Here is a 10,588-nt window from a genome sequence, read left to right as displayed (position 1 = left end):
ATCAGCGAGGATGAATGTACAAGGAAGCTCAACCCAGCATTATTATAATTAAAACTATCCCAAAATACTCCAATTTGAAACAGACTACATAAGTCAGGGTACAACTATAGTATGGTATGTTATGCAACCATTAAGAAGGAAGGAGACCCATTTAAACACACTAAGAGGAGGGACTTCCCTGGTGGCTACTCTGAGCTTCCAATGTAGGGGGCCCGGGTTTGATCCCTGGTCAGGGAACTAGATCCCACACGCATGCCACAACTAAAAGTTCACATGCCACAACTAAGGAGCCTGCCTGCCGCAACTAAGACCCAGCACAACCAAATAAATACATATTTCCAAAATTTTTTTAAATAGATAAATATACTAGGAGGAAAAATTTTTCAAGGTAATTTATAAAGAAAAAGGTTATATTAGATAATGTTTAGTACAGACCTTTTTGTTATAAATACGTAATATGTATAGAAATCTCTGTATCACAGGAGAACAGAGACTATATTGATAAACCTAAGCATTTATCAGGGTGGAGTTAGAGAAAGCGTTTTCTTTTTCATTCATACCCTACATTACGTTCAAAAGACATGACTGGGTTCCAGCCTGAACAAATTATCACAAGCTCGTCAGAATTACGGTATGGGCTCTAGGTCATCCCTGAGAGGGGATTGGGGCAAGAAAGTGGCCCCAAAGGAGGACCCAAGTCACAGCGCATTTCCTGAGCTCAGCCACTCCTTGAATCTGCCCCTCGAAGCCAGAGCACCTGCGGCTCCCGCCTCCGTAGCGGCCACCGGGGATGCTGGGCCCAGAGGGTGCTGCGGGAGGGTGGAAGAAGTAGAGTGCTGCCAAGTGAATTAGCTGCCTCGGGGCTTCGAGATAACCAGATGCACAGGAAGAGTGTCTCAGAGCCTTTCCCACCTGCATCCCGGGGCGCTGAGGGCGGGGGCGGGGGCGGGGGCTGGACGTGATATAAGGCTGCCGCCCTCGGCAGGTCCGGAGACACTTGACTCCCAACCGAGTCTGCGCCCCACGTCAGATCAGGCCCTCCGGAGGTGAGAAGGGGCCTCATTGGGGGGGGGGGGGGCGATGAGGCTGGCTGGACAGCTGACTCCTGTTCCTGAGGGGAGGGGGCAGTGGGAAGCCTGGATGCCCGCGCCCGGCTCTGACAGATGAGGGGCTGGAGGTCTGCAATTTCTGGTCTCTTAGGGGAAAAGGAACTAGGGATACAGACTTATGGATGGCGAGAGATGGGAGACCAGATTCCTGGGTCCCAAGGGGAAAGACTCCTGGGTCTGAAGGAGGAGGGGGCTGGGGGCCAGGACTCCTGCTTCCTGAACTCTGTCCTTCTCCCCAGCAAAAGAGACCCCTCCTCTACCTGGCAGCCCCTGAGAGACTCAGAGAAGCCACCATGGCAGGATTCCTTCTTCCAGCCCTGCTGACCCTACTGCTGTCCTTAGCCCTGGGATCTGCTGCACAGGAAGGTGAGGGCCGGTCTGGGAGGGCTGCCCTAACCCTTGGACCTCCCATCATCCCCAGTGACCCTCTTCAAGGGCCCCTCTCTCCAAGGGGTCCCTGAGTCAGGACCTCCCTCTGCTCCAGCAGCTTTCTCCCTCAGAAGACAAGACTCTTCTGCCACTTTTCTTCCTGCTTCCTTCTGACTCCTGGGGTCTCTGTGTCCCCCGGGCCCTGTCTTCTGCACTCAGGGTCTCTCCTATGAGCTTCTGTCGTCAGCCCCAGACAGACAAGATGCTCCTCCTGGGTTTCTGAGTGGGCTGCCTCTGTCTCTCTCCATCTCCATCTCCTGCTTTCTCTGCACTGTTCTCCATTTCTGCCTCTGCATTTCTCCCTGTCTCTCTGTCTGTCTCCATCTCTGTCTCCAAATCCCTCCGCTGCTGACTCAGCCTTCCTCTGAGGCTTACTACCCATGTTTTTCTCCATGTCTCTCTCCAGCCCATGTTAAGAAGAGTGAGAAGATTATTGATGGGATGCCGTGTCTAACAGGTGCCCAGCCCTGGCAGGTGGCCCTGCTCAGAGGCAATCAGCTCTACTGTGGAGGCGTGCTGGTCAACGAGAACTGGGTGCTTACTGCTGCCCACTGCCTGATGAAGTACGTGGGCACGGGTGCTCTGAGCACTTCCAGCTCTCCCTCTGGGTCCCTGCCCACCCCCCAGTCTCTGTTCCACCGACCCCCGTCTCTGCCCTCCCCGCTCTCTGGGTCTCTGTCTTTCCCCCCCACCCCCGCCCAGGATCTCTGTTTTTCTCTCTCTGGGTCTCTGTCCCACTCTCTCACTCCCAGTGACGCTATGAGTGTTGCTCCGTTCTCCCAGTTCGTACAACGTGCATATGGGCAGTGAATACCTGAGCAGAGGCCAGAAGATCAGGGCCACAATGTCATTCCGCCACCCTGACTACTCCACGCAGAGCCAGGCTAATGACATCATGCTGGTGAAGCTAAGGACGCCGGCCAAGCTGTCATCCACCGTGAAGAAGGTCAACCTGCCTTCCCGCTGTGAACCCCCTGGGACCACGTGTACCGTTTCTGGCTGGGGCACCACCACCAGCCCTACTGGTGAGGCTCCCTCAGTGACCCAGGAGCCCCAGATCCTGAACCCCTCCTCCCTCAGACCCCGGAGACCAGGAATCAGGTCCCTTTTCAACATCCTAATGTTGAGCACCCCAGCCCCCTCCTCCTTCAAGGTCTAGGATCCTGGACCCCCATCCTCTCCCCATCAGGACCCATGGGTCCACAGTCCCAGGCCTCTGACTAACAAGCCCCCCCACCCTCATCTTGCAGCGACCTTTCCAGAGAAACTCATGTGCACAGACATCGACATCATCTCCTCTGAAGACTGCAGGAAGGTTTACAGGGACTTGCTGGGAGATTCCATGCTGTGTGCTGGCATCCCCAACTCCAGCACCAATGCCTGCAACGTGAGCCCTCCTTCCTCCCCCGCCCTGGGTCCCTGGCTGCTTCATCTCAGCACAGAGCCCCATCTCCCCCCTCTATCCAGAATCTTTGCACCTGACCTTGGCGCTGAGCATTCCATCATCACCCCCCGCCCCACCCTAGCCCAGCTTTCCTAGCTTTCTCTATCCCATTCTCTGCTCAGGTCAGTAGTGGCAGCCCAGTGGGGGCTGGTATGGCCCTGAGGATGAGGCAGAAAGATGAATGGGAGGGGCTGGGGATGGGCAACATGCGGCCAGGATTAGGGGAAGGCGAGTGAAGCCTTGGCTTCAAACCCAAACCTTAAAGGGGAGGGGGTGCCCAGAAAACTCAGTAATCAAGATAAGTCACATCCTTATGCAATATTTTTTTAAAAATCTATGCAAAAGTCCACGATGAACAAAATGTCAGAATTTTCAATAAAGAGGCATCAGTCTTACTGAATTTCCCACTTACCTCAGGCTTCAGTAAGTCTCAGCACAGCCCTGTACTGACCCTTTATCTAAAATTGGGATACTGTGTTTATCATGGACTTTTTCATATTAAATTCAATTTTAAGGTATTGCAGGAAAATACTGTTTATTGCAATTACCGAGACTGTGTGCCCGCAGTTAATGTCTCACTCACCTCACCTGGGTCCTGGTCCCGGGCAAAGAACTGTCTCTCCCCTCCTCTTTGTAACCCCCTCCCTGTCTCTGAACAGTATCTTCCCACATCTCCCTTTACACCTAATTTCATTTCATTCTTTCCATCAGTGTTGCCACCCACCCCCGCCCCCATTGGCTGTCTGCTTCTGTCACTCTTTTTTTTTTTTTTTTTTGTGGTACGCGGGCCTCTCACCGTTGTGGCCTCTCCCGTTGCGGAGCACAGGCTCCGGACGCGCAGGCTCAGCGGCCATGGCTCACGGGACCAGCCGCTCCGCGGCATGTGGGATCTTCCCGGACCGGGTCATGAACCCGTGTCCCCTGCATCGGCAGGCGGACTCCCAACCGCTGCGCCACCAGGGAAGCCTGTCTCTCTTTTTATCTGCCTACCTCTCTGCCGCTCTCTCCAGCCCCTACACAAGTGTTTCTCTGTCCTCCCTCTACTGCTCCACCGTTCTTTTCTCCATCCTTTGCTTAACTCTCTTCCTCTTCTCTGTGATTCCCTTTCTTTGCCTCTCTCCCCGTACCTCCACTCCTTTTGCTCTCACCTGCACCCTCAGCTGTCAGGGGTGGTGGGAGGGTAAGTGTTAGGGATGGGGTGATGGGCCAGGAATGTGTGTCCTAGAGAATGGGACATCCTTCTCTTCCGCTAGTGAGGGCCGGCTTCACGAATGCGCAAGTTGAACAGTGACACGCGCTCCCACACTCAGGAGAGTCCCACCCTCGGTTTAAAGCACTCCTGTTGCTGTCTTGAAATTCTTAATACCTTCTGAGCGAGGGAGCCCACACTATCATTTTGCACGGGGCCTTATGAATTGTGTCACCGGTTAGGACCCCGATTTCCAAGACCACCCTGTCCCTCTTTCATGCCCACGTATCCATTCCCCGGAGATACTGCCCCTTCTCCCATGGGCTTGGCGCTGAGTCCTCGAAGATGGGGAAGAAATGGGGCTCTGACCCCCGGAAGCCCTGCCCCTTCCCTGGGATTGGTCCCATTGGCCGGGGCTCAAGCCAATGTCTTCAGAGAACGTGCTTTGTCTTCTCCATGATGGCCCTAATTCCTGCTCTACTATTGGTCCCCAGAGACTATGAGTCTCTCCCCATTGGCCGGGGTGGAAGTCCAGGGTCTGGCAAGACAAAGACTGACAACCGTGGGGGTGTATGAGACAGAAGTGGGGGCGGGACTTCACGCTGAAGCTGAAGCTAATTTGCTTTGTCCCCTCCAGGGTGACTCAGGGGGACCACTGATGTGCAAAGGTACTTTGCAAGGCCTGGTGTCCTGGGGAGCTTTCCCTTGCGGCCAACCCAACAACCCAGCTGTCTATACCCAAGTCTGCAAGTACATCGATTGGATAAACACCACCATCAGCACGTATTGCTAATCTCTCCGTACTCCCATCTCTCCATCCCTACACCCTGAACAGGAAATTCACAGAAATAAGGACGTCGATGATCTACAGTCATACTTGACTTTACTTTTCCTCAAAGACATATCAGAACCTCCACAATATGCCATGTGTGTAAGTCAATCAAATCAGCAAGGACTTAAAACCAAAACACGAGACACAAAAACCTCAGAGCTGGTAAAGAAGTAGTGAGACCAGCACCTTCGGCCACTGAAACTGTAAATTCATACGATTTTTATGGAAGTTGATTGGGCAACGTGAATCAGGACCCTTGTTCTCCACCTTTGACCCAGCAATTCTAGTTCTAGGAAGATACTACTAAAAAAAAAAAAAAAAAAAAAAAATCCAAAATGTGGAGCAAGGTTTGAATTTATCACAACATTATTTATCATAGCAAAACAGTGGAAACACTGAATATGTCCGGAATCAGTGGAGTGTTTAAGTAAACAATAGGCTAGCTTGAGACAGGGATATTATGCAGCTGCTAAGGATAATTACACAGAATTGTTAGTGCTATGCAAGGATGTTTATGCTATGTGATGTTAAATGAGAAAAGGAAGATACGGAAATATATGTGTATGTGATCATTGCTATGTAAAATGAAAATATTCACAAAATAAAACCTGAGATCATGTGTACCAAACTGCATACGGTGGTAGTCATGGGAAGGTAGCCTGCTTCCTTGCATTTACTTTTCTGCGGGTATGCACTTTTATAACCTGAAAAACAACAGTGGAAAAGCTCTGGAGCTCTAAGGTGGAGGAGAGGAGACCCTTAGAGAGGAGAGAAAAATGTATCTGGTTCTTGGTCCCTTGCCTTGCCTCCCTGCTCAGCGGCATATTTTTTCCCCATTTTCTGGGTCTCCGTCTTCCTCATCGGTAAAATGGAGAAACGAAAGAGGAAAAGGGAAGGTAAAGAGAGTAAAAGGGAGGGAGGAGAGAATATGTCTACTTCTTCAGGGTGGAAAGGGGCGTGAAAGTGTTTCTGGGCATTTCACGGGTGACAGACTAGGAGGGAGGGAGAAGGTGTGGGGGAAGCATAGGGCTGGCAGGAAGACAGGACACCTGCGTCCCACGGGGGCCCGCCAAAAGTGAGCCCCCAGCCTCCTGGATGCCAGGGGAGGCTGGGGGCTGGGAACCCAGGTAGGTGGTCTCCCGTCCTCAAGAAGGCAGGGAAGGGGCCTCAGAAAGGGTGGAGGTAGGAGTCCCAGTGACTCAGCCTGGCCATGCCCCTACTCCTGCCATCCAAGTCTCGTGGGCAGCCATACCTCAGAAGATGCTGACAGAGGGAGCCTCTCCGCTGCCCAGGACTCACCTCTCCTACCTGTCTTTCCAGGTTCTCCCCCAGAATCCTCACCTGGTCGACATTCTCCTCTTGTTGAAGCTCCGCCGTCTTCCCCTCTCTCCTAGCCTCCTATTCTCCCACGCGTCTCCGTATTGCAGGAATCCTGGAGCCACCGTGGAATCCCTTAACTTCCTCTGGTGTTCCTGTGCACAGGAGGCTGAGCCCCCGCCTCCCTCAGACCCAGCAGTCCAGGCCCCCAGCCCCTCCCGCCTCCGGATCTGTGTCAAGTTTAAGGAACGTCAAGAGTATTTGGCCACCACCCTCATGAAACTCCATCAACTTCCCCTCTCTCCAGCAAGCCACCCCAAATCCATATTCAACCTAAAAGTTTAAAAAGGAACAAAACATGGGGCTTCCCTGGTGGCACAGTGGTTGAGAGTCCGCCTGCCGATGCAGGGGACGCGGGTTCGTGCCCCGGTCCGGGAGGATCCCACATGCCGCGGAGCGGCTGGGCCCGTGAGCCATGGCCGCTGAGCCTGTGCTCGGCAGCGGGAGAGGCCACAGCAGTGAGAGGCCCGCATACTGAAAACAAACAAACAAACAAAAAAAAAACTTCATTTTTCTTTGGGTGGCTGATAAAGTGTAATAGTTAAAGACACTGACTCTAGAAACTGCGCTCTTCGGGTGCCAATCCCAGCTCTGACAGCTGCCAGCTATTCACCTTTGAGCACATCACCTCCCCACCCTTGTTCCTTCAACCTTGAAATGAGAGAAGTAGCACCTATTTCCCAGGGCTGTTATGAAGATTGTATCAGTTTACTATTCAGAAAGTGCTAGAACATTGTCTGACACAGAATAAGCCTGCAATGAGTGTTGGGCTTTTTTTGTTTGTTTGTTTGTTTTTGGCTGTACCACACGGCACGTGGGATCTTAGTTGCCCAACCAGGGATCGAACCCGCGTCCCCTGCATTGGAAGCGTGGCGTCAACCACTGGACCGCCGGGGAAGCCCCTGAGTGTTGGTTTTTATTGCTTGTGGCTTCTGACTCTCTTCCCTGCTTACACTTTCGTAAAGTTTTCTTGTAAAACATTTTCTTTATTGAAGACTTTTGCAGAGCGTGTCACTTGGGAGAAAAACATCTCATAAATAAGCCTGCGCGGCGTGTGGGGATGGCAGAAACATGAAGGCCACTGGCAAATGCCTAGAGCTGGGGACCTCATTCTCTCTCTTAGAGGTTCTTCCACTCCCCACTGCCTACCACCTCCCTCCTTTCCCACAGGGCTCCCAGTAACTCCTCCCAAATCCACCCATCCCGTATTATAGTAAGGTGGGACCAGACGGGGCCCCAAGAGACGCGCCATGTCCACCGCCATGTTGGAAGTTGAGTTCCGATTCCGGCTCCACCGTTTCCTGGGTGTTTGAGGTTGAGCAATGAAATTCCTTTCTCTGAGCCTCAGTTTTCTTTTGTGTAAAACAGCCGTGGGAGGAATGAAGTCATTTAGTCATTTGGTCAACATTTGCTCAGGTTTCCTCTGGGCCGAGTCCTGTGCTGGTGCTTGGGACGTAGAGGTGAGCGAGAACCAGCGCCTACGCTCAAGGAGCTCATGGTCCAGTGGGGGAGGTGGGTGTGGATCCAGACGGTCACCCTCCAGCGTGACATGAAGGAGGCACCTGCTGTGGGATCTTAGTTGAGAGTGACTAACCCATCTGCAGAGGGTTGGAAGTTGGGTGGTGTTCAGGGAAGTCTTCCTGAAGGAGGTAATGTTTAAACAAAGACTTGAAGGACAAGTTGTTACCAGGAGAAGCTGGGAAGAGCATTCCGGGAGGCGGGAATAGCCTAGGCGAAGGCCTAGAGGTTAGAAGACATGGAATGGTTCAGGAAAGCTTCAAGTAATCTCCACGGCTGGAGCACAAGAACACAAGTGGGTAGAGCTGCACTGAGAATGTGGCAGCCGCTCGCCTTGGTGGCTCCTGACTCGTGAACTGCGGCAGCTGCAACTGAGCTGTGCTGTAATTGTAAAAGACACATCGGATTCCAAGCATTTATCATGCAAAACAATAAGAAAGCAAACCACCTCTTTAAAACTGTATTTTGGGGACTTCCCTGGTGGTCCAGTGGTAAAGAGTCCACCTTGCAATACAGGGGATGTGGGTTCGATCCTCGGTCAGGGAGCTAGTATCCCACATGCCTCGGGGCAACTGAGCCCATGGGCCACAACTACTGAGCTCGCGCGCCTCAACAAGAGGCCCTGTGCTGCAAATTACAGACCCCACGCGCTCTGGAACCCGCGCACCACAACTACAGAGCCTACGCGACCTGGAGCCCGGGCGCCACAACTAGAGAGAGAAAACCCGAATGCCACAACTAGAGAGAAGCCCGCGCACCACAACGGAGAGCCCGCGCGCCGCAACAAAAGATCCTGCGTGCCTCAGTGAAGATCCCGTGTGCTGCAACCAAGACCCGACGCAGCCAAAATACATTAAATAAATAATAAATCTTTAAAAATAAAATTGTATTTTGATTTCACATTGGAATACTATTGTTTTGCATGTATTGGGCTGAATGAGATGTTAAAATGAACTCTTGTTTTTTGGGTTTTTTTTTTTTTACTTTTAAAAAAAATTGTGGCTACTAGAAAATTTCAAAGTGCATGTGGGGACTTCCCTGGTGGCGGGGTAGTTAAGAATCCGCCTGCCAATGCAGGGGACACGGGTTCCAGCCCTGGTCTGGGAAGATCCCACATGCTGCGGGGCAACAAAACCCGTGCGCCACAACTACTGAGCCCGTGTGCCACAACTACCGAAGCCCGAGAGCCTAGAGCCCGTGCTCCACAAGAGAAGCCACCGCAATGAGAAGCCCGTGCACCGCAACGAAGAGTAGCCCCCCCTCGCCGCAACTAGAGAAAGCCCGCACGCAGCAGTGAAGACGCAATGCAGCCAAAAATAAATAAATTTATTTTTTTAAAAATGCATGTGTACCTGGCATTATATTTCTTTTGGCCAGTACTGCTGTGGGTGCTGGGGGACCCAGGCCAGGGCTGTGAGCCAGACAGAGGCAACGTCAGCTCTGACACGGGAAGATGCCTCTGAGGTCAAGTGAAGGACACAGAGAAGGGGAAGAGTTTGAGGTAATGGTCCAGGTGGGAGAGAAGCAGGTCTGAGCTGGGACCGGGGACATAGGGATGGAGAGAAGGGACCACACGGAGAGAGGGGGCAGTGGGATAGGACTTGGGGATCAATGGGCCATGAGCGGTCCAACCTGGTACCTGGGAGGATGGTGGGTCCTGAGAACAAGATGCTGGGTTCAGTGGGGAGATGAGTGAGAAGGGCCTGGGGGAAACTGGGGGGCGAGGGGAGCAGCCCCAGAGAATATATCAAATGCCAAATTGGTTTTCATCCCAGGAGTGACAGGGGAGAAGCAAAGGTGTTAGCAATTAGATTTAATGAAAGAATTAAATGCTACCCACAGTGCCAGGCCCAAGCTGGTGCTGAGGTCGACGTTATTCATATCAGTTGCACTTATTGCTCAATGACTTTCCCCAAAGCTTCCCTTTTCCATCTTGCCCGTCCCTGTGATTATCACACCCATTTCCCTACAGGCGGCCGCACGTACACCCATTCCTCCAGCTCATGCCAGTCTGCCATTTCCCTACAGGCACCAGACCCTTTAACTACCTCTCTCCTCCTGACTAAAACGCCCAAGTTTAAAGACACCTCTTCAAATCTTCCTGGATCCCCCCCATAGCTTCCTGGACCCCCGTTTCTCATCACACGCTTCCTGCATTCCCATTTATTTCTGTGTCTCTCTGTACACGTTAAATCTCATCAACAAGGCCTGAAATCCTCCCGGGTCCCGCTAGCTTCCCCGCTGCCCTCTCCCACGCCACCCCTTCTGCAGGAGCTAACTCCCCTCTGTGCGTACACATGCTTCTCTTGGAAACGCAGGTGGAACCTAGGAGAGGTAAGGAGAGATTTAGAGAGTGTTAACGGAGACTTGGAAAATCAAGGGGAAAGACAGAGATACAGAGAAAAATATAGAGAAAGAGGCAGAGGGGTAGAGAGACACAAACAGAGACAGACACGGAGGCACCCTCCGCCATGGCCAGGGAGAGAGCTGGACACCGAGAGACTTGGAGAAGGGGGGCCAGGCGGGTCAAGAGTCCTGATATCCGGGCAGAGGTGGGTGGACACTCAAAGGACAGCAACAGGACTGTCCGATAGAGATAAAGGGAAGCTATTGATGCAGCTGGCCGTCCACCTGCCCGGAAGAGAGCTTGAGAAATGGAGCTGACAGGAGCATGGCACTGGGTGCTGGGG

At 52.5% G+C, this 10,588-nt stretch overlaps 1 protein-coding gene across 1 annotated transcript; it reads left to right on the top strand.

Annotated features, from left to right (window-relative positions):
• The first annotated feature begins 945 nt into the window (after window positions 1-945).
• On the top strand, window positions 946-5,636 carry LOC109548665 (kallikrein-7-like). Its single transcript, XM_033845642.2, has 6 exons — window positions 946-1,046; window positions 1,349-1,475; window positions 1,945-2,101; window positions 2,322-2,563; window positions 2,789-2,925; window positions 4,809-5,636. The coding sequence occupies exons 2-6, from the start codon at window positions 1,403-1,405 to the stop codon at window positions 4,962-4,964; spliced, it is 765 nt and encodes a 254-aa protein (XP_033701533.1). The 5' UTR covers window positions 946-1,046; window positions 1,349-1,402; the 3' UTR covers window positions 4,965-5,636.
• Window positions 5,637-10,588: the final 4,952 nt, after the last annotated feature.

Source organism: Tursiops truncatus, chromosome 19 (assembly GCF_011762595.2).
Source record: "Tursiops truncatus isolate mTurTru1 chromosome 19, mTurTru1.mat.Y, whole genome shotgun sequence".
Lineage (NCBI taxonomy): Eukaryota > Metazoa > Chordata > Mammalia > Artiodactyla > Delphinidae > Tursiops > Tursiops truncatus.
This window is presented reverse-complemented; position numbering and strand designations above follow the sequence as displayed.

Coding starts and splice junctions, on each gene's coding strand:
- LOC109548665 (XM_033845642.2), top strand. CDS start 1,403: ATGGCAGGATTCCTTCTTCCAGCCCTGCTGACCCTACTGCTGTCCTTA. Junction 1,476..1,944: donor GGGATCTGCTGCACAGGAAG/GTGAGGGCCGGT, acceptor GTCTCTCTCCAG/CCCATGTTAAGAAGAGTGAG. Junction 2,564..2,788: donor CACCACCACCAGCCCTACTG/GTGAGGCTCCCT, acceptor CTCATCTTGCAG/CGACCTTTCCAGAGAAACTC.